The sequence below is a fragment of the Dromiciops gliroides genome, chromosome 3 (assembly GCF_019393635.1).
Source record: "Dromiciops gliroides isolate mDroGli1 chromosome 3, mDroGli1.pri, whole genome shotgun sequence".
NCBI classification, from domain to species: Eukaryota; Metazoa; Chordata; class Mammalia; order Microbiotheria; family Microbiotheriidae; genus Dromiciops; species Dromiciops gliroides.
The window spans coordinates 340,656,349-340,680,147 of NC_057863.1; the positions used below are offsets into that span (position 1 = coordinate 340,656,349).

At 42.3% G+C, this 23,799-nt stretch overlaps 1 protein-coding gene across 1 annotated transcript in view; it reads left to right on the forward strand.

The window, feature by feature from the left end:
- The first annotated feature begins 3,154 nt into the window (after positions 1 to 3,154).
- The window catches only part of LOC122745899 (lactotransferrin-like), a 31,408-nt gene continuing 10,763 nt past the window's right edge, over positions 3,155 to 23,799 (forward strand). The window contains exons 1-13 of the mRNA XM_043991348.1: positions 3,155 to 3,312; positions 7,220 to 7,380; positions 8,762 to 8,870; positions 10,122 to 10,310; positions 11,037 to 11,181; positions 13,044 to 13,099; positions 14,136 to 14,314; positions 15,404 to 15,572; positions 18,300 to 18,463; positions 20,386 to 20,476; positions 21,012 to 21,065; positions 22,605 to 22,757; positions 23,232 to 23,379. Of these exons, the coding sequence (XP_043847283.1) occupies positions 3,270 to 3,312; positions 7,220 to 7,380; positions 8,762 to 8,870; positions 10,122 to 10,310; positions 11,037 to 11,181; positions 13,044 to 13,099; positions 14,136 to 14,314; positions 15,404 to 15,572; positions 18,300 to 18,463; positions 20,386 to 20,476; positions 21,012 to 21,065; positions 22,605 to 22,757; positions 23,232 to 23,379 (1,661 nt within the window). The 5' untranslated portion in view covers positions 3,155 to 3,269. The remainder of the gene's footprint in view (positions 3,313 to 7,219; positions 7,381 to 8,761; positions 8,871 to 10,121; positions 10,311 to 11,036; positions 11,182 to 13,043; positions 13,100 to 14,135; positions 14,315 to 15,403; positions 15,573 to 18,299; positions 18,464 to 20,385; positions 20,477 to 21,011; positions 21,066 to 22,604; positions 22,758 to 23,231; positions 23,380 to 23,799) is intronic.

The window sequence follows — 23,799 nt, forward strand, 5'->3', positions numbered from 1 at the left end:
ATTCATTCATTCATTCACTAGTCTTGGAGAAAGAGATAGGGCTAAGCCTAGGCACTGACAAAATGCCTTTGAAGGTAAACCCTGGACTCTGAGATTTGGGGTATTGCTGTCTATGTATCCTACTCTTCTTTGTATGAATGATAAGAGTGATCCAATGGGTCAAATAGAAGATGACACTTCCTTAGTAGGAGCTCAGAGTTTCTGCTTAGGATTGGTCCCATGTCCTGGAACAGATTTCCAGCTTGAAGTTATGAAAGTGATGTGTAATGGGGCCACAACAATATTCACTTATTTGACTATGTAGTAAGACCTTAAAAATATTTATTGGAATTAAAAGAAGAAATGCTTTTATATCTAAAAGAGTTATCAATATCCTATGGTTCTTTGGGATGAAGGTCATGGCTTACTTCCTCTATTTTGAGATAGGTGGTGTGATGTTTAAAATCTAACTGTAACGTCTAAAAAATCTAATGTGTGGTTGCCTTAAATTAGAAGCTTTAGCACCAGTCTTTGGGCATTAAGCATTTATTAAAGCATACTAGGTATTCATGTGGAGTTCAGAAAGTTAAGAAAGGGCCTATCTAGCCTAGAGTTCCAGCCTGGTTTGGTTCTTCCTCAAGTCCTCCACCACTACTAGCCTGCTTCAACCACGAACTGCTCCCAAACTGAGTGTGGAAGCTTTTTATAGGTCTGGAGCAGAGGCTGTCCTTACACACTGCTTCAAGCTGATTGGTTAGTGTCATCCAAATCCATTGGTTCAATGGACTTGAAGGTGGTCTCCAGTTGAGTTCAAAGTCCTTAGCTTCTGAGAACAATACCTTCTTAAGGGCCAGCCAGGTGTGGTTACAATCTAATTAACTGGAAGTAGGCTAATCAGCAAAGTCAATCATTTTCACTTAATTCAATCAGTTTAGATTAATCTCCAGGTGAGCCTTTGAGTATCTACCAAATCCCATTATTTTCTCACAGTGGGTTAGTGGGAAGAACACTGGGCATGGAGTAAGAGACTCTGGATTCCAATCCTGATTCTGCTGCATAATGAATATGTGATCTTTTTTTTTTAATCATAAAAGTATTTTATTATTTTCCAATTGCATGTAAAGATAGTTTTCTTTTTTTAAAGTATTTTATTATTATCCAGTTACATATAAGGATAGATTTCAACATTTGTTTTCATAGGATTTTTAGTTTCAAATTTTTCTTGCACCCTCCCTTCCCTCCCTCCTCCCCAAGACAGAAAGCAATATAATATAGGTTATATATGTACAATCACATTAAATATATTTCTACATTAGTAGAATGCCACATCTCATGGGACAAGTCTATATTGTTAACCTGGAAATTAAGGAAACAATCAATATAGGAGAACATTTGGTCTTTAATCAGGGCAGAGGAACTATAGCTCCTGGTATCCCAAAGCTTGGAAGCTAGGAATACCCAAAGATTGGAACAGAGGACGGGTGTTTTATGGGCTAACAGAATAAAAAGGGAACCAAAAGATTGCTCCAGAGTCATGTAGAGTACAATTACTTAATGTAAATGAACCTTTAACAAAAGAAATAATAGAACTACTCCTAAGTATAGATGCTACTAACTCTAAATAGAAACTACTTCATGTAGATGGACTCTTTCACATAATAATCATAAAGTCCAGGGAGTAAGGTAGGGAAACATTGGGAGGGGATAAGTTGCTGGGGGGAAGGTGGAGGAGATCCCTAAATCCATCAAGAGTCTGGAATTGACAAAGATTGGTTAGCCCCAGTAATTCATTTGTCTGGGAAAGAGGAGTGGGTAGGGATCAATCAATTCTCAGTAAATTTGTAGTTCTCAATATGGGCCCAAGTTTCCATATTTATAAAATGAAGGCAGTGGACCTGGTGACCTTCAAGATTTCTTATGGCTCTAAATCTACTCCTATGGTTCTTTAAAAATGTTTTATAATTGAAATAAGCATTCCCCTCCTTTTCTCCCCACCCCCCACCAAATATACATTGGTTAGAATGAATGATTTCACCATATCCAGATATTGTGATTAAGATACTGACTCCACCTATTTATCTTTAAAATATATATATATATATATAGATAGATAGATAGATAGATAGATAGATTGATTGATTGATTTTGGGAAAATTAAGAGAAGCATAGCTATGTAGTAGTTAGAAAGCCAGTATCCAAGCTAGGAAGAACAGGATCAAATCTTGTGTCTTAGTGACCCTAGGCAAGTCTCTTAACTTTGTAATATTCTAGACAACTTTCTAAGATTATAAATTGCAGAGAAGTTGCTGACTTGGCTTAGTAGAGGGAATATTATCACCTAGGAATTTATTACACCAATGAAATCAGTTCTGGGTATACCTAAAGCACTCAGGGCTCAGTAGATAGAGTGGTGGATTTGGAGTCGGGAAGACATGAATTGGAATTCAGCCTTGGATGCTTACTAGCTGTGTGGCCCTGGGCAAGTACAAACTTTCTCAGCCTCTGTGTCCTTATCTGTGAAATGGGGATAATGATAGCACCTACCTCACAGGGTAGTTGTGAGGATCACAAAGCCTGACATAACATAGGTAAAGTGCTTTGCAAACCTCAGAGTGTTCTTATATAGATATTAGCTATTATTGTCATTATGGTTATTATTACAGGTCCAGTCCTCCCCATCCTAGGGGAATAAAAGCAGGAGTGAAAGGGGAAAGATCCCAAGTTCAGGGTTTATCAGTGACACACACATTCTTCTGAAAAAGGGGTTGTTGGACTAGAAATGGGCCTTTCCCACTTTGATTCAGGCCAAACTGACTGCAAATGTGGGTTTTTCTCCAGCAGTCATAGCATAGGACCCCTGACCCCCGGAGGTGCTTAACCACAAGAGGCCCTCACAAAACATCTAATGCTTTTCCTTATTCCTTCTCCTCTGGCCTCATCCCCATTAATCAGCATTCTTTCCCTTGGCTACTGCCCTGCAGTGCTGTAACAGAGCCCAAACCTTCCAGAAAATGCAATCATCAGGGGAGGGCAGGGGGAGGGGAAAGAAGAGGGAGGAGGGGGAGGGGAAAGGGGAGGGAAAAGGGAAGAGGGAGAAGAAGGTGGCTGAGTGGCTATTGGGCAACAAGGAAGGACAAACACTGTTAGGTCACTGATTTTGCTAACACAGCTCCTGTTTCTCTATAAAAGGGCCAGAATAGCAGCTAAGAAGCCATCACAGAATCCAGGGGGTCATTCTGTGATAGAAGCCCCACCACCCCCTTGCTGCCAGACCCAGAACCAACAAAGACATGAGACTCACTTTCTCCGCCTTATTATCCTTCGGGATAATAGGTAAGTAAGACCACTGAATGGCTACTGATTTAGAGAGGGGATGCCAGGCTCATTTTGGGGGTGTGAGGTGTGGGTGGCTGGGCAGGTGTGTATCATTGTCCATTAGAGGACATCTAGTAGTAGTAGGTAGTCTGTCTTGTCCATTCTTTGTGAGCAAAAGCAGGGGTCCATGGCAGCCCTCCCCATATCTCAGAGTGTGAGCTTTCTCTGAGGCCACTAGCACAATGGAGGGTGTCAGGAATTGGATTCCCATCCCTGTCTTCACAGAATAATGGGAAGGAGTCAGACCCATAACTGGCATAGAAGAGAGATCAGTCCTGGGGTTAAACTGCTTATGAGTGCAGCCTTGAGATCCTGAGGTGCTTCCCTTATAGATTTAATAATAATGATAGCCAGCATTTACAGTAGCACTTTAAGGTTTATAAAGTACTTGACATATATTACCTTATTCGATCCTCAGAGCAGCCCTGTGAGATGGGTGCTATTATGATCCCATCTTATAGATGAGGACATTGAGGCCCAGAGAGGGGTAAGGGACTTGCCAATAGGCACACCGAGACAGAATTTCTGCTCACCTTTTCTTTACTCCAACCCTGAGTCCTCTGGACATTTAGAAAGTTGCAAGTGACCAACGTAAAATTCAACCCCCTCATCTTCCAGATAAAGAAACTGAAGCCCAGAGAGGTTAAATAATTTGCCCAGGCTAATGCAGCTTCTTTGAAGGGAGTGGGAAATGTCCTTCATGAGGTTATTTTTATAAAAGGAGGACCTGATAAAAATGCAGAGGTTACTTGAAGTTTCCTGATCAATGGGTGGTGTAAAAGTCAGTAATACCTATGATCTGCCTTATGAGGCACCTCCATCCCAAAGCACAAATCCTGAGCTAGAAAGCACTGAATCAAAACTTTAGAACTAGAAGTCCCCAGGGCCCCAGGTTAAGAGTCCAATTGCCTCATTTTGTAGCTGTGAGGAAACACAGGATCACTGGGAGACACTAGGATGGAGGAGAGCTATAGGGCTCTACCTGCAGTGCCCAGGCCAGTCAGGAGTAGAGGCCAGATGAAAACAGCTGCTCAGCTCCTTGTTAGAGGGACTTGGTAGAGAGCTGAGAGCAGGTGTTTAGGAGCAATAATAAAGGGGGGATGGTGCTTTACGGTCTTTTATAATAAGCCAGAAGAGCTCCCCTCCCAGTTTGCTTCTCCAGATTCTTTCTGATGGATTCCAGTGCTCTATTTCTTGTCAATGCCCTATTCCTGAAATTTTAGATCAATCACTCAACAAGCATTTGTTAAGGGCCTACTCTATGCCAGGCACTGGGGATAGAAGTACAAGAGCCAAGTGAATTCTTGACCTCAAAGGAGATTACATTCTTACAGGGAGAGACAACACACTAATGGGAGGCTGATGGCTAATGAGAGCTTCTTGAGAGGGGCCTTTTAAAAAAATTATTTTATTAATTAATTAACTTTTTGAGGGGCAATGAGGGTTAAGTGACTTGCCCAGGGTCACACAGCTAGTAAATGTCTAGTGTTTGAGGTAGGATTTGAACTCAGGTTCTCCTGAATCCAGGGCAAGTGGATTGTCCCCCCTTTTTTTTAATCCCCAGGGCTGACTTAAGATGACTGGCACACAGTAAGAGCTTACTAAATGCTTGTTGAGTGATTGATTTTGTGTTGAGTGATTGATTTTGTTTGGAAAATTGCTGGGATAGTGAGTTTTCCAAAATAACTTGGTTTGCTACTTAGCACATACAAAAACACTCCTCCTTCCCCCGCTTTCCTTTTGCTTTTGCTAATAAGCCAAATGGAAGTTTTGGCTCTTTAGTCCCAAATGTGATACAGCAAATACCAGATAAGTATGGAATAGAGGCCTGGCAACTCCTAGAGGGGGAGACAGAACCATCTGGGAGGAGCTCAGCAACTGAACCCAGGCCTTGATTTCTGAGGCAGCCAGCTGTGCCAGTCACACTGCCTCTTCGCAAAGTCTTAAGTAGGATTTTTTGTGCCTTAGTTGAATGGGGCAAATGGGGAGGAGAGGCCTCACTGAGGCATATCCTCTTCCCAGTGCCTCTGGGCAAGCTAGGGAGGAGGGCAAGGCTGGGGAGGGTGGGGAGAAGCTCACCCCAGTCCTCATAGTAGCTTCCCATTTTAACTAATAATTCTAGATAACTAAGTTCTAAATTCTAGTATCGAATGACTGACTGCGACATAGAGGAAGGACCTTTGGAATAAAAATCAAAGGACTTGGGTTCCTTCTGGCTCTGACATTTCCTTCCTGTGTGACTCCTGGGGTTGGGTTACTTCATTTCTCTGGGCCTCATTTTCCCTACCTATAAAATGGAACTGTTGGAATTAATTGCATTCAAAGTGTCTCCCAGTTCTAAATCTATGTGGAGCACATGACATTAGATGAAGTCTGCCTAGTTTTGAAGTAACAAGAGATTTTAAAGAGACCAAGGTGGGGGCAGCTAGGTGGCATAAGTGGATTCAGGAAGATCTGAGTTCAAATCCAGACTCAGACACTTACTGGCTGTGTGACCCTGGGCAAGTCACAACCCTCATTGCCCTGCAAAAGAAAAAAAAGAAAAAGAAAGAAAGAAAAAAGAAAAGAAAAGAAAAGAAAAGAAAAGAAAAGACAAGACTTAGGCAACATGGTCCAAAAGAGTGGACAAGATTGTACAGTACAGGTCCTCTAAGATACCTTAGAAATCTGGTCCAACCCCTCTCATTTTGTGATGAAGACGCTCCTGTGAAAACTATTTATTCCGGGAAGAACTGTGTGAGGACACTTCTCATGAGTGCAAAGAGGATGATGGGAACTATGGGATGTTTCGATCCATATCTGATGAACTCCCAGACTTAGTGGTTTGGCTTTCTGCATATGTGTAAAATATACTTTGAATATATTTCCTGTAAGCTGCTGTGCTTGCAGTCCCTCTTTGATGGTGTTCGATTGTGTCTGACCTTTCATATCCCTATTTGGGGTTTACTTGGCAAAGATACTGGAGTGGTTTGCCATTTTCTTCTCACAATCATTTTACACATGGGTTGATTGAGGCAAACAGGGTGAAGTGACTCGCCCAGGATCACATAACTAGCAAGTGTGTGAGGCCACATTTGAACTCAGATCTTCCTGATTCCAGGGCCAGTGCTCCATCCTTTGCTCCTAAGTCTGGGTTTTTTAACCTGGGGTTTACAAATTCTCTCTCTCTCTCTCTCTCTCTCTCTCTCTCTCTCTCTCTCTCTCTCTCTCTCTCTCTCTCTAATTTTTTTTTTTTTTTTTGCAGGACAATGTGGGTTAAGTGACTTGCCCAGGGTCACACAGCTAGTAAGTGTCAAGTGTTTGAGGCCAGAATTGAACTCAGTTCCTTTTGAATCCAGGGCCAGTGCTTTATCCACTGTGTCATCTAGCTGCCCCCTATTCTTTCCTTTTTTTTAAAACAACAACAGCAACAATTCAATATAGTTGCTTTCCTTTGTAACTATATATTTTATTTTATGCATCATATTAAAAGACTTTGTGAAAAATAGTAACAACATTAGCACTAACAAAACACAACCTCCCCCTTCCCCAAAGAGACATCGATGAAGAGCAAAATAACTGGGAGAGGGAGGGGGGAATTATCTTTTTTGCTATCCCTAGGGTCCTTCCATACTAGATTCTGAGGTGGTAGGGAAGAAAGGGAAGGCATCTTGGTGTTGAGATCCTGTGCCCTGGTTAATTGAGAGCTGATGACTAGCCAAGGCTGGGTTGAACAAGCACTGGAGGTCCTGTCCCTCTTAACTCCTTCCTGGAAGATGACTGCGGCAGGGGAGCAGGACTTGGGACAGGGGGCACCTTCTCTGTTCCTGATTGAGAGAGGTGAGTGTGGTCATGAACTCATTCCCCTCTGGTTTCTCTCCTTTAGGGCTGTGCCTGGCTTCAGAACAACAAGTAAGATGGTGTGTCATATCAGAAAATGAGCTGAAGAAATGTAATGACTTTAAAGAGGCCCTGAAGAGTATCAACAATGGCGATCTGGCCTGTATAAAGAAAACTTCCCACATGGATTGTGTCAAGGCCATCTCAGTAGGTCACAAACCCTTCTTAGTGATGTGGTGAGGGGTGTACGGTTGTCTTCCTGAGGGAAAATGGAAGAATGTTCTCTCTTCTCTCCCCTAACACTCTTACTTTGTTTTATTACACTGGTACTTCCCTTCTATGAGGGTCTCTAAGAAATTCTTGTTACTGTTCAGTTGTTTCAGTCATGTCTGATTCTTCATGACCCCATCTGGGGTTTTCTTGACAGAGGTACTGGAGTAGTTTGCCATTTCCTTCTCTAGCTCATTTTACAGATGAGGAAACTGGGGCAAACAGGGTTAAATGACTTGCCCAGGGTCACACAACTAGTGTCTGAGGTTGGATTTGAACTCAGGAAGAGTAGTCTTCTTGATTCCAGGCCTAGCACACTATCTACTGCACCATCTAACTGCCCCAGAGAAATTCTTAGTGCTTGGTAATTCTGGAAAAGTGCTTTCCACAAAGGGAGCCTGGAGGGGAGACAGAATTACTTGCAATGCTGAGAAAGCAGCTGTATGGAAAATAGAGGAGGAAAGAAAAATAAAATCCAGAGATGACAACTGCAAAGGCAGCCCACTTATTTTTATTATCATTATTAGTATTTTTGGTGAGGCAATTGGGTTAAGTGACTTGCCCAGGGTCACACAGCTAGTAATTGTTAAGCATCTGAGGTCAGATTTGAACTTAGGTCCTCCTGACTCCAGGGCCAGTGCTCTATCCACTGCGCCACCTAGCTGCCCCCAGCCCAATTATTTTAAAAAATAAAACCAGACCATTTCTGTTGCTGCTGCCTGGAAGGGACCCTGGCTTCTTTAAGGTTATGCCAACAAAGGGGGCTAGGTGGGTGGTGCAGTGGATAGAGCACCAGCCCTGGAATCAGGAGGACCTGAGTTCAAATTCGGCCTCAGGCACTTGACACTTACTAGCTGTGTGACCTTGGGCAAGTCATTTAACCCCCATTGCCTCACCAAAAAAAAAGGTTATGCCAGCAAAGGGCAAGCTTTGGCAAAGTCTACCAAGCTGGAAAGCCCTTAGCCGAGTAAGGGCCCAGTGACTAGATGCCTGCCAGCTGAGACTCAGCCCGGATCAGTGATGCTCATTACCTGGAACTCTGCTACCAGGCACTATTATATATTTATTTATTTGTTGGCCACAGGAATTCCTCCAGACTATCTTCTAGGGGTGGAGGAGAACCCTGGTGAATAAGGTATTCAAGTACAAATGGGAAAAGATCGTAGAATCATCGATTTGGATCTGAAAAGGACCTCTGAGGTCAACTAGTTTAGCTCCTGGCCTATGATTTCCTGCCAAACCTATCCCTTAAACATGTTCATATTGTTCTTATTGAGAGACAAAGGACTTGAATGCTGTTTTAACTCATCCCTTTCAGGACAATGATGCCGATGCTGTGACTATCGATGGTGGTTTGATCTATGAAGCAGGTCTGGTCCCCTACAATCTGAAACCCGTTGTTGCTGAAGACTATGGTACTGAAACAGGTGAGTTTTCCTGGACTTGCACATGTTGGCTCCTAGGGCAGGAGATCGGATGCTGACAACTCTTGGCATGTTGACCAGACTAAACCCCAATTGCAGAATGTGAGGAGGGTTTTGTTATTTTCAAGAGAGGCCATTGATGAGGGTGAGAGAATAGGGCTTTTGTTGGGGGCCAAAACTTCCAGAAATTCCTTATCACAGAGGCCCTTATGTAAACACCCCCATTACATTTCTACCTTCTGATCTTATTTTCTCTATGCACTTCTGGGGCTGGAGAATTCAAACCCATGGTGCAAGGAACAAAGGAACAATCAATAAGGGACATCATTCTGGTCACCAAAACAATATTTTAGCTGGGACATTGTCAGGAGAAGAGACTGCAGAGTAGGTAAATGTAAAGCAGGGGCTTTTCTTAGTCACTCATTTGCCCAGCATCTAATGATTTGAAATGCTTTGATTATCTTCTTCTATACCAGTCAAAGAAGAGTTCTTTTTTTTCTTTTTTTTAAAAATTCTTTTATTTTTAATTTATGGAATAAACAAGTATTTCTGTAACATATATAGGGTAATAAAATATGATTGAATATGAAACTGCAAATCTATTTTATACAACTTGCCATTCCTTATAAGTATACAACAAAGTTATCATGTAAATTTCTGTTTTCATTCTCTTTCCCTCCCACCCTAGAGACAGTGACCATTAGGCACACACACACACACACACACACACATACACATATGTAAAATTATTCTATACATCTATTTATCAGTTCTTTTTCTGGATGTAGTGTCTTCATATGTCCTTTTCTAGCAGTAATTATGATCAGAATGACTTTTTCACTCAAAGTTGTTCTTAAAACAATATTGTTGTTACTGTATACAATATTCTCTTGGTTCTGCTCATTTCACTCTTCATTATTTTGTGTTTTAGAAGAGTTTCATATATGTTATATATGTATGTATATATGTATATGTGAGTATATATACACTTTAGATACACACATAAAATGTCTATATGTACATACACATGCATTTTATATACATACATGCATACATACATATATACATACATACACACACACATAGACACACAATGTTTTATAAGAGTTTTCAAATTCTTCTCCTGATCAACAGATCCAAGACCAGGATCAGAGATTTCCTGGATCTCCCCTCCCCTTAGGAAATTAGCAGAGAATGCTACCTTCTTGTCTTTGGCTCCTAGCTGAGAATTCCTGTTCCTTCCATCTCTTATAGATCCTCTGTCTCAGTACTTTGCTGTAGCTGTTGTGAAGAAGGGATCCGATTTCCAAATCAGAGACCTCAAAGGCAAGAGGTCCTGCCACACTGGCCTGGGCAGGTCAGCTGGGTGGATCATGCCCGTGGGGACACTTTATGCACTTGGCTTGTTGGACTGGGAAGGACCTCCAGAGCCCATAGAGGATGGTAAGCTGTCAAGTTCAGTGTGGCTTCTAGCTGCAGTGTTGTCATTATCAGTGGTTTCTCCCAACCAGATCTGTGATTTCAGGAGTGAAATGAGTTCTCAGAAGGAAACTTTTTCTACTGAATGGAAATTCTAGCTTATAGGCTTAGACCCAAGGTGCCTAGGGCACTGAGAGTTTAAGGGACTTGACTTTTTTGTTTGTGATGGAGCCCTTCAGTAACCTGGTGAATCCCATAAATCCCTTCTCAGAACACTGTTTTTAAATGCAAACAGTAAAATAGCTAGGATCACAAAGGAAGCTAATTTTATTGAAACACAGCTAGAAAAATGTAAGCTGATCATGGACCTTCTGATTAAAAAGTACTGAACTAGTGGCTCTTGGAACTAATTGATCTCCTTGGCTTTGGGACTTTCCCAGGAACCAGGAGGATAGATATATGCTTGGGCCAGGGTATTGGTCAGAACTCACACCTGAAAGATGGGCCCAGGACTAATGGGTCAGTGAGGAATACAAGTGGGTGATTATTGTGCTTGGAACCAGATTGCTGACCTTCTTGTGGATCCAAAGTGAAAAGCAAGTGGTTCAGATCACTACCTTAGTGCAGATTGCTAGGGAGATGACTTCTGGGGAGAGGGCAGGCCTAGAAAGCACTATTGACTGGTATGTTCCTGTGGGTCCTCCCACATGACCTGGACTGCTCATGCCCACCGTTCCTTTCTCTCCGTAGCTGTGGCCAGGTTTTTCTCTGGAAGCTGTGTTCCCTGTGCTTTGGGGAAGAATCCAAAACTGTGTTCTTTGTGTGCCGGAAAAGGTGGTGACAAGTGTGCCTGCTCAGACAGAGAACCTTATTTTGGCTACTCTGGAGCTTTCAAGTAAGTTGAACCCTCCCTGTAACTGTAGTGATGCTTCAAGCCTCAAGAGGTCTGTGAACATTTTCCCCAACCCCTGTGATTTTCTTGGGTCCCATCAACAGCGCCACCTTGACTTCAACCATCCTGACCCTTGGTTTCCCAAAGCAGTTGGGCAAGATGGCAAGTGTTCTGTCCTTCCACAGCCATCTCTACTTTTGTTCAAACGAGGTGAATTTATGTAAGGCACTTTGCAGAACTTTCAGCATTATATACAGAGGGGGTTATTATTGTTATCATTGCTGTTATTGCTGGCTCTTTCAGTTTCTTAGGTCTAGTCTAGGCCTGAACTGGAGGAAGACAAAGGGCCTGACTGAGAAAGTTATCTAGTATACAGGAGTCCAGCCAAGAGAGTGCCTTGGTTGTCAGAGAAGGGCTGGCTACTTATGAAAAATTTCCCCCACACCCTGCCTCACAGCCTGACCTCTGGGCTCACTTTTTCCTATGGGCCAATGTGACCTGATCTTTCATTTCCCTTCCAATGACCCCCTCCTGCCTGTCCACCTCTATTAGATTTCTGAAATAGATATTTCCCTCTGACTAGTTTCCTCTCCTGCTATTTTTCTTCACACTGGTTCAGCAGATTTCCAGAGCAGAGCTTTGCCTTCTCTATGTCAAGCGGGGCCAAATTACCTATACTCATAAAAAAGGGGGGAAACATGGTTTTTTAATTCCAGCCTGTCAGCTCGGGGTCTCTAAAACCCAGAAATAATTCTCTTTCATGTTAGCGTCTCTAAAATGGTTTTACTTAAACATACACACACACACATACACACACACAAACACACACACACACACACACCCCTTTTTGCCTGAAATCCCAGCAAAACGTGAGGGATGGCAGAATCTTAGGTCAGTGTCTGAACCTCCTCTGTAGTTAACATCACCCTGGGCATTAGTTACATGCTGAATCCCCAACCTTGAGTTAGGGACTATAAGAATACAGAAGTACCAGAAGTGGTCTCTGCCCTCAAGGAGCCCATGGAAAGAACACTGGATTGGGATGGGAAGACTAGTTGTTCAGTTGTTTCAGTGAGTCAAACAGGGTTAAGTGACTTGACCAGGGTCACACTAACTAGTGAGGCTGGATTTGAACTCAAGCCTGGCACTCTATCCACTGCAACCACTTAGCTGGCTTGAGAAAATTAGACTGATACCTATAAAATAACAGGCAACCAAAATCAAAGCAGGTCATGAGAAGTCTCACTGGCCCAGGGGAAAGAGAACTGGATTTATAATGGGGCAGCTAGGTGGTGCAGTGGATAGAGCACTGGCCCTGGAGTCAGGAGGACCTGAGTTCAAATCTGGGCTCAGATATTTGACACTTACTAGCTGTGTGACCCTGGGCAAGTTACTTAACCCCAATTGCCTCCCCCTCCTCCCCCCAAAAGAGAGAACTGGATTTATAGTCAGAAGACTCTAGTCTGAATCCTGACTCTCCTACTTTTACTACCTATGAGACTGAGGAAAGTCACTTCTCACCTAACTTTGGTCCTCAGGCTCTTGATCTGCAGGAGGAGGGGGCTGGAGTCAATAATTTCTAAAGTCCTTTTTAGTTCTAAATCTATGAGTAGGTGGGACCTTCCCCTTAATTGAAGTTAAGCTTCATGCATCAATAGAATTGATAAGTATCACTGAGTGCTGAATTGGGAGTCGGGGGACCTGGGTTTGAATCTTGCCTCTAACACTTCCTACTGTGTGACCGTATGAGCCTCTATGGACCAGATGTGCTCTGGATTCTCACATAGGCTTCTATGTCTGTGAGGATTGTAGGAAAGCAGAGGATACACTATTAATGATGGGCTTGTGGCTTCCCTTTTCCCCAGATGCCTGAAGGACAATGCGGGTGATGTGAGTTTTGTCAAGCACACAACCGTGTTAGGTAAGTACCCAGGTAGAGAAGCCCACCTTTCTGCTGTCCCAAGCATTGAGCATAGCTCAATCTCAGTCTTGTTCTATTTCCTGCCCTTCTGTTCTTTCTTACAACCCTCTTCTGAAGAGAATAATAACAAAGATAGTTCACCATTTAGCATCTGATGGAAGATAGGTGGAATTTTCTGCACTGGCCTCTGCTGGGCCTTTTTTTCATTGATTATTTTGAGTTGTTTTTTTGTTTGTTTTTTTTTTTTTGCTCGGGGCAATGGGGGTTAAGTGACTTGCCCAGGGTCACACAACTAGTAAGTGTCAAGTGTCTGAGGCTGGATTTGAACTCAGATATTCCTGAATCCAGGGCTGGTGCTTTATTCACTGAGCCACCTAACCGCCCCCTTTTATCATTGATTATTAACCTTTCTATCTACATCTCTACCCATACCCTAATACTTGTAGATTAAAGTTACCCACCTTGGTACCAGTTCACCCTGCCAGATTGTAATGTCCTTCAGAGTGAGGACCACACAAAGTAGACAAAAATATTAGACATAAAAGTGGAAATCAATGAGACTCCACAACCAAGGGAAGTGGTGGGGTGGGGCTGGGGTAGAGGTAACATGTTAATGGATCATTGACAACATGCAAGATTTCTCATGGGAAAGGCTGGTCCTTCAGCAATATCCAATTTGTTCTTAGGCCTTTGTATGGTTGTATTGCCAAGATTCTAGAAACACAACAAAATAGTAGGGCTAATATCTATTTGGCCTAAAATTCTGATTCCACTATAGATGTTGGTCAGAGATTTCTTCTTCCTCTGGATCCTTTCCTTTTACTCAAAATATGTATCTCATGGAGTGCCTATCATAGTGCTTTGCACACAGGGCTTATTCCATTTGAGATTGTACTGTAGAAGATCTGGCCTCACTAGTCTTGCCAGGCTCAGTCTTCTGGAGATGCTGAGACTCTGCTTCAAGAAAACAGTTCACATGGGGCCTATAATCATCCTTGGAACTCTGCTCATTTGAGGTTTTTGCTCCTTCTTGCAGAGAACCTTCAAACCGAGGAAGAAAGAGAAAAATATGAGCTACTGTGCCCTGATAACACAAGGAAACCTGTGAGTCAGTACCTGGACTGCAACCTGGCCAGAATCCCAGCCCATGCTGTCGTGACCCGAAATGTGAATGGCAAGGAGGACCCGATCTGGGATCTCCTCTCCACTGCACAGGTATTGCTCAGCCTTTTTTCTTTTTCTTTATATTAAGTTTTATTTTATTGTCAGTTCCCAAATCTGTCCTCCTGTTTTTCCCCTCCTCCACTGATTGAGAAGGCAAGAAATGTAAAGTTCATTACAAATATGAAGTCATACAAAATGCATTTCTGCATTAGGCATGTTCTGGGGAAAGATAGAAAAAGGAAGGCAAAGGGGAAACAACACCACATGCTTTCTGCACCCTGAGTCCATTAGTTTTCTGTCTGCAGGTGGATAGCATTCTTTATCACCACTCTGTTGGAGCTGGGATGGGTCACTGATCAGATTTACTAAGTCTTTCACAGTTGGTCATCTTTATCAGATGCTGTTACTGGGTATGATGTTCCCCTGCCTCTGCTCTCTTCACATGGGAAGGCCTTTAAGTAACAGAGTTTATATTTTGATCCTAGTGGTGATAGACAATCATTGGAGTTTATTGAGTGTGTGTGTGGGGGAGTGACATTGTCACCACTGGGCTTCAGGAGTGTCACATTGGAAGTTTTGGGAAGGGCATGTTGGAGAGGAGAGAGAAAAGAGACAGGGAGACCAATTAGGGGGCTATTGCAATGCTGCAGAGAAGTGAAGAGGGACTGAAATAAGTTGGTGATGGTGGTCCAAGTGAAGAGGAAAGAAGGGGATGAGTATGGGAGAGCCTGTGAAGATCACGAGATTAATAAGCAGGGACTGTAAAAGTTGGGAGTAGAGGGAGTGAGGCATTGAGGAAAACTCCAAAGCTGTGAACCTGGGTGACGAGAAGGATGGTGGAGCCCATTTCAGCAGAGAAATGGGCGTTTGGGACAAGATCATGAGTTCTTTTGGGGTCTGAAATGCTTATGGAACTATTCAGGAGGCAGCTGGTGATGATGGAAATAGATGGGAACTCAAGAGAGGCTACGGCTGGATATAGAGATTGGTGAACACCAATGTCAAAGAGATGATAATTAAAAGCATGGGAGCAGATTGGGTCACCAAATGAGAGAATAGAGAGAAAAGAACCCAAACACTGGGTTATCTCCTCCCTCGTTAGTAGTTTTCATTCATGGTTCTTTTTTTTTCCTTGAATAGGAACATTTTGGCAAGGGCAAATCAGAGAAATTCAATCTATTTAGTTCTCCACATGGAAAAGACTTGCTGTTTAAGGATACCGCCAACAGGCTTTTGAGGATTCCTCCAAAGATGGACTATGAACTGTACCTGGGATACCAATTCATCCAGGCTATTAAGCCTATGAAAGGTAAGCAGAGACTGGTCCACACCGGGGGGACCCCAAGCAGTGTGATGTCAGCATATAGGGCAGTCCATGATTCTAACTCAGTTGCAGGTACTGTAAGACATCATAACACTTCCAGGCATTTGGCCCTTTGAGAATTCCAAAACACTTTATAAAAATCCATGGCAACTGATAAGATGGAGAAACCGAGACTCAGAGGGGTTAAATGACTTTCTCCTCCTGGTCTCCCACAGATTATTAGGCCAGATGGCTCTCAGTGTTTGTCACCTGAATCTGGTAGCCTTTTGGAAGATTTAGTTCTGATTAGGGACAGTGACAAACATTTCAAGGACTACATCCTGAGGCTCTGCTGTCCACACAGTGTTATTTTACTTGGCACAGGGGGAAATTTCAGAATGTCCCTCCCCAATCTTACCCACGATCCTCAGTCCAACTACTCAGGAAATCCTCCTAACCATCACAGTTCCAAGTTGACATCACTGGGGAAGTACAGAATCAGGATGTCAGGGATAGAAGGGACTTTAGAGTTCATATATTTGAGAGATCGTGTACTTGATCATACAAATTTGAGAATATAATTCAGAGATCGTACATTTGAGAATCTGATCACATATCAGAATTTCATGGATAGAAGGGACTTTGGAAATCATGTAGATGTGAATATATCATGATATACGAATATACAAGATATATGATGAATATATTATATACAAATACATATGATATAGGAATATATCATGTGTTTGAGAGATCATACATTTAATCAAAGATATTTGAGAATCTGATCATGTATCAAGAGAATTTCAACGATAGAAGGGACCTTAGAGATCATATATTTGTTTCCTTCATTTTAAAAATGTGAGAATAGAGGCCATCAAAGGAAAATGACACTCCCAAAGCCGTACCGAGAGGTCCTTGAAAGGTCAGGTCTAATCCATTGCTTAGGAAGTATTTAGAAAGTAAGCCCCTGGTAAATTGTTTTTGTTTTTTAAATATCCACAGTCTCTAGCATGATGTGGAACAGCACACTAGGGTTAGAATCAGAGTGGAAATGGAAGTGGAAAATGGGCCATTCTGGGGCTCAGAGGATCTAGGTTAAAACCAATGGTTACTACCTGCCCAACCTCAGGCCACATCCCATAAGCGCTCTCTGCCATTTCTTCATCTTGCAAAATGAAAGGTTTGGGGTTAGATGGCTTTTGAGGTCTCTCCCAGGTCTAAATCTTTGGACAAGTCACAGGTCAATGAAACTGCATCCTGGAAGCTTTTATTCAGTTTCTTAACCTAGGCTTCATGCACTTCTAAGGGATCTATGGATACATTTCAGGGGGTCTGTGACTTGGATAGGGACAAAAAAATTACATCTTTATTTTAACTAAGATCTACCTGAAATTCAACATTACCTTCAATTATTTAAAGTTGTTCTTCCTTTGTTCTCTGATGACATCATGAGGGTGTCTTGACTTGCTCATTTAGAGTGGTCCATAGGCCAGCCCCTCTAGTGGTAAAATTCTGCTGTTGCTGATGTACCATGGGAACATAGCCCTCCAGTGGGGTGAGCTGCCAAATTCAGAAAACAAATGTGGTCTTACTGTTGGCCTAGGAGAGAGCCACAGAGATCCGACTTTGCCTCTCTTCCCTCCCAGCCTCCCTTGGAAATTAAGAGAGTCATTTTCCTTTCCAAAGACCACAGGGCCATATGCTTTGGGTTAGAAGGAACCTTGCAGATAATTTTTTCTAGTCCTCCTTGTTTTAAAGAGAAGATGGAGGCTAGGGGGATTCTTCTAGGAGTGTAATGGGTGACAAGGGGGAGGTAATGATCATTGTAAGACCCCGAGTTCCTGCGTGTTCAAGGAAATGAAAGAGCTCATCTGGTTACTAGGTGAATGATGACCTTCTTTTCATGCCAGAAACCCAAAATTTAAGGAAATTGAGGGAACTGAGGGGATGAGGACACCCTATGGTTAATTGTGGGAATTGAGTGACCCACATTGTGTCCATCTTGTGACTCAATGCTAGATCTAGCTCAGTTCCCTTTCTATTCAGTTATGGGTCTAGTCCAACTTCTGTCTTGTGAAAAAAGTTTATTCAGTTGTGGGAATTGGGAGAAAACTTCATTGTATTATTTGAATTGAGCCCTGTGTGGCTGGGAAGCTGGACCACCTCTCCTTGCCACTCAGAGACCCTTAAATAAGGATATAGGTAATGCTGATCAGAAACCCAGTCAGATCCAAAGACTCGTGCAAGGAGTTTTCTTACAATTGTACATAGCAAGAAACTCATACTGATCTATTCCATACTGATTAGTTATTGTTTCCATATTCCTTTGATTGTTTATACTTGAGGGGAGTGGGACATCTCTTTTTTCCTTCAGGGAATTGTACCTGTTTGCTCTTTCCTTTCCAACTTGGAAAATCCCTACTCTTTTATCCAATTAGCAATTGGATGATTTAATGTTGTATTGTTTTCTTTTAATTAATGGGCCTTATTTGGATAATTGTTTTTAATATCTAAGTCTGTCTCCCCCTATATTTGGGGTCCAGGTCTAAGCTGAGGGGTCTGGTCTTGGTTTGTTGGGTAATTGTCATATATTGTTTAATAAATCAATAAGCTCAAGATCAAACCTTTGTTTCCTCAGTCATTTCATCTTTCACTGGCCACACCTCCAAACACTTGCATGGTTCATTTTCAGCATTGATTAGGAGGCTAAACTCTTACTTCTCTTCCCAGGTCAATCCCTAGACAAGATGCATTCCTTAGGGGACAAGAAGGTGAAGTGGTGCACAGTAAATGATGATGAAAAGAAAAAATGTGATGAATGGAGCGTGTTCAGTAATGGAGTCATTGCATGTGAGGTGGGAGAAAATGCTGAAGACTGCATTGTCAAGATAATGGTAGGTAGCTTCCATTTTGGTACAGCATCATTGTTTAGGGGTTCTTCAGCCTAGAGAACCTGGGTTCTGGTTAGGGCTCTACTGTTTACCAGTTGTGTGACCCTGAAGAAGTTGCCTGGCTCACTAGGATTCAAGTTTCTTTGCTTGTAACATGAAGGACTTGGCCTAGATGATATTGATAGTCCTGTCTAAATCTAAACTATCATCCAAAGTAGGGATTTCCTAACAGAGAAGGAAGATGATGATCAATATTAATAATAACAATACTTCTGCTAAGTCTGGGCTACTCTGTTAGGGCATTACATGGAACACCAACTTCTTAGGAGCCAAGTGTATTGCTGCCATTATTCAGACAATCCATTCTGTTGCCACTCAACTGAGCCCCTTCCCCCACGCCCAGGAAACTCAATGGAGCCATCAAGCAGACTAATATGTGGATACCTTTTGGTCCTCATAGGAATCTGCTTGAGAAAAGAAAACCTGGCTCTCTCTGGGCACTGCTGGCGTACTGTTAACTTCATGACATGGACAGAGATGAACCAAAGAATTTGTACTTTGTAGGAAGTGTCTGAAAACTTTACTCCCCAACTCAATTAGTGTTTTCTTTCATTGTCCTGTGTACCCAAGGGCGTGTTATTGCCCACCAGAGAGTCGTAGCCTTTCCTGCAGCATGTGTGGCTTGACTTAGTATAAAAATCCTGGGAGAGTGGGATTGTTTTGCAATAAAAGATGTGCACTCATAGAAAGTAATATTTTAAAATGTCTTGTGTTGGGTCTCTTGTGCTGCATCCTAGACTGCCTACTTTCTTACTCATCTGTAAAATGAGGGGGTTGGATTAGTTGACCTTGGAGGTCCCTTTCAGCTATGGATCTCTGATGACAGGAGCCTTAGAACTGACTCTAAATATAGGGAACAGCACAAGCAAGATAGGGATGGGATCAGAGCCTTCAGACAGCTGAGGTCAGTTCTGCAGATCAGTGAAAGGTTGTAGTCTCCATCTCCTTGTGGGTATCTGCAGAGGGTAAGGGAGGGCAGTGGTGACTGGGGAAGACACAGTGTTAATGAAGCTAACAGATTAAAACATTATATATAAATGTCAATTATAAAGTGTGGAAAGCATTTTACATGTTGTTTCAAGTGAGCTTCACAACAATTCTGTGACATAGGTATCACATTTTACAGATGAGGAAAATGAGGCTGAGAGAGGTTGTGATTTAGAACACAGAAAATGTCCTACCTTTGGTATTACCACTTCCAATTCTCCATCAGCAGGTCACACAGCTGGCAGAAACTCAGGTCTTTTTTACTTCAGGTCAAGGTCTTTGTGGATTTCATCCCCATACTGGCCAAATTAGCTTTCTATTGGGGATAAATATTCCATCAACAAAGACTGCCTTCCTTAATGCTGAAGTTCATGTATCAGTAAGTACAGATGGTCAGAGGAGAACTGGGTGAGAGATGGAGGACAGGTAGCTTAGTGTCCATGGTAAGCAAAAGAAAGTTGTGAGGTGTCAAGCAACCAGAGCAACTGAGATGGTGGAAGGTAGGACAGAGACCTTGGCTTGAGCTGTTTTTGTGATCAGCTTACTTCTCTAGTCCTTAGATAATCTATAAGATGGGGATAATGATTGTAAAAATTGCCTAGTTCGTGGGATTGTTTTCAGGAAAATGCCTTGTGAGATTATTTCCCCCTCCAATTGTCTGCTGTGTGAGGCTGATATTCAAGGTAGTCTTCTCGTGTCAATCTCCACTTAACTTCCTTACTTCCCATTGTACTCTTCCCTTCCCTTCCCTTTCCCTAATCAGTCATCCCTGTCACCAAGTGTGTACTGCATCAGTCCTGATGGACCGCTACTAGGCTACATGGAACAGGTAACATCCCAGGTGTTTTGGTAATGATTTATTTGCTTTGCCCCCACAGAAAGGGGAAGCTGATGCCATGAGCACTGATGGAGGATATGTCTATCTCGCTGGCAAGTGTGGTCTGGTGCCTGTCCTGGTAGAGAACTATAGTAAGTAGAGAGAGCATTTCTCCTTGTGCTTGACTCCCTCTGGACTCCAGACAAAAGATTGTGCACATAACTCTCACTAGGATTTGTTCCCTTTAGGCAGAAGAAGGGTGGGAAATATCAAAGGGATAAAACAGTAGTATGACCAATAATCATTCAAACATTTAAAGCTCTGAGATAACAGACAGCTCAGGTTAGCCCCTTAGCCTTTTATTCCTTTGCTACATACAAGGTCAAATTCCATGTCTTCTTGCTCTACTTCTGGTGGAGAGAGGTTCTAAATTGTCAAAGGGCAAGAGGAAAGACAAAATATGGGCCTGATTTATCCACATACTCTAAGGGTGGGATCAAAATGTAAGGGTAGGTAGCTGAAAGGGAATGAACTTTCACTTTTCACTTTATTCTAAATGGGTGGAAAATCAAAGATTCTCCTTAATGGGATAATTTTGGAATGGGATAAACACTTATCCTTAAGGAGACCTGATATTTAGTGACTGCAGATGGAAGATGGCTCATTCCTCTGTCTTCTTTATTTCAGCACCTAAGGATGCAGAGAGGCATGGGCCTGACTGTGTGAATAAACCTGCTGAGGGTGAGTCTGAACTGGTAATTCCAGGGGTGGAAAGAACATTTCTCTTGTTATAAAAAGCAGAGCTACAAAAGAGCTGAAGAAGATGAAATGGTAGGAAGCCAAGATCAGATTTTTAAAAAAAATTAAATGTTTTTGAATGAACAAAAATTCACTTATTCTCCCACTTAAAAAGAGAGGGAGAAAAACAAAATCCTAACATTAGTTCCAAAGAGTCACTAGGGGATTGCATATGTTCCTATAGATTTCAAGATATGGAACAGTCCCTGGTCAGGGTTCATCCTTATTAGCCCTGTGGCAGGCCAAGAAGGGGATCAAACTCATACATATTTTGCTTAGAAAATGGTAAAAACCAATCCCTGCACTTTCAAGCAGTCAGGGATTAAATGCAAAGTGACTTTCTCAACTCCCAACTCTGAGACAGAAGATTCTTCTGGAGGTAGGAAGGAGACAAAGAGACATTTCTGATTATATACACAGACCACAAGACACAGATACACATCTATATGCATGTACATGTGTATATGTGTTATAGAGAGAACATATACATACATACATACATATATAGAGGTGTTTAGCTGAATGGAGAACATTTTATGTTACACATATGTGTGTGTGTATATACATACACATAGTAGTAGGCCTCCACCAGTCTAGGACGGACCATGGATCAGTGTCTTGAAGAGCCACGAGCCACAGTGTGGCTGTGTAGTCCGATGTGGGGAGCCTTAGCATCTGAGTGACTTATAACTGGTAACTGCCACATCCTGTGTTGTATCTACCCATAAGGAGTAGCTGATAGTGTCCTCTCCAGGGCGCGGCCTGGGGCGTATGAATTGGAAAACAAGCTGTTGACATACACATACACACATGCATATATACATACCTGCGCATATACACATACACATACCTATATACCTATATACCCATACCTATACCTATACCTATACCTATACCTATACCTATACATGTATGTGTATATATATATATATAATATATAGAGTATATATATATATATATAATATCTATATATATAAACCTAGTATCAGGATGACTCATCTTCATGAGTGTTCAAATCCTGCCTCAGATGTTTACTAGCTGTCTGACCTGACAAGTCACTTAGCCCTGTTTGCTTCAGTTTCCTCATCAGTAAAATGAGCTGGAGAAGGAAATGGCAAACCACTCCAGTGTCTTTGTCAAGGAAAACTCCAAATGGGGTCCACAGAGTAAGATGTGACTGAAAAACTGAGCAAAACCAAATCAATGGAAAAGGTTTCCTTCTGATATAATGTATTCTCTCCAATTGGAATTTTTCTGAGTACAGGCTGTGTGTTGGGTATATTACAGTGGAGATACCTTTCTGGTAATGAGAAATGAAGTGGATGCCTGCTGAGGTCCTTCCAACTCTTCAGTTGCATAATTCTGGGGACATTTATATGTTTTTCCCAAGGCATGAAGAAGGCTTGGTCTGGCGGCACCAAGTGGCACCTTCGGGAAGGCCTCAATGCTAACTTTTGTTTTTCTGCATCTGTTTTCTTCCAGGCTATTATGCCGTGGCTGTTGTTAGATCAGGTACTGATCTCACTTGGGCTACTCTAAAAGGCAAGAAATCCTGCCACACAGCAGTTGGAAGAACTGCTGGCTGGAACATACCCATGGGCCTGATATACAACCAAACCCATTCCTGTGATTTTGGTAAGCTGGTTCTTTGAGGCAGTTATTTGTCTGACTTACTCTAGTGGTTAGAGACTTGGGGAAAGTGACATTGTGAGATAGCTCACTACCCTGGGGGGAAGGGAGTCCTAAACATTTCTATATGGGTGGAATCAGGGTAAATCAGCTATCAAAGACAGATTAGAAGGAGAAAAGTAGTCACCAAAGGACCTGGGTGTTGGTGGGGGGGGTCTATGAATTGACTTTCTATATATGAGCCTTGAGGTATTTTTTTTCCCCATCACATTCTATCCCTGCAATGGGCAGCATATCTGGCTGTAGCCTAATCTCTCAGCCTCCAATTTATTTCAGGTTCTGGGCTTATGATCAGATCATTTACAATTTACTTAATTGAGGCAATTGCATAGTTTAAAATAGAAGCTTTTTAACATGGGAGGGAAAGGGAAGTACTCTTGTATTGATTCAAGTAGAAACAGCTGTCTTTCCTCTATGCAGATCAATACTTCAGTGAATCCTGTGCACCTGGTGCTGATCCTGCTTCCAATCTCTGTGCCTTATGTATTGGCAATAAAGACTCACCAGTTTTGGATAAATGTGCTTCTAGTTCCAAAGAAACCTATTATGGCTACACCGGGGCTTTTAGGTAAGTGTATGAACTCTAACCCTAATTAATGATACCACCCCCACCCAGCAGTCTCTTCCCCGTTTTTTTCTTGACACATTTCCATACATTACCCAACTCATCCTTCATGGCAGCTCTGGGCTATACTTAGAAGAGCACCAGCCTTAGGAAACAGACCTTTGAAGAAAGTGAAAGATGCATATAGTGGCAAAGTCAGGGACCCACCTGTCCCTGATAGCTAAGGAAGACACTCTCCATAGACCCCCAAGGTGCCTTGCTTTCCTCTTGCTTTTCTTATTCTCTTGGACTCAGGTCTCTTATCACTGACTGTCCATTATGACAGTGTTTAAACTCTTGCTCTGTAATGTGGAGATGAAAACGGTATTGGTAAGGATTAACAGCTGAATTTTAATATCATAGATCAGAAAGGGCCCTTAGATT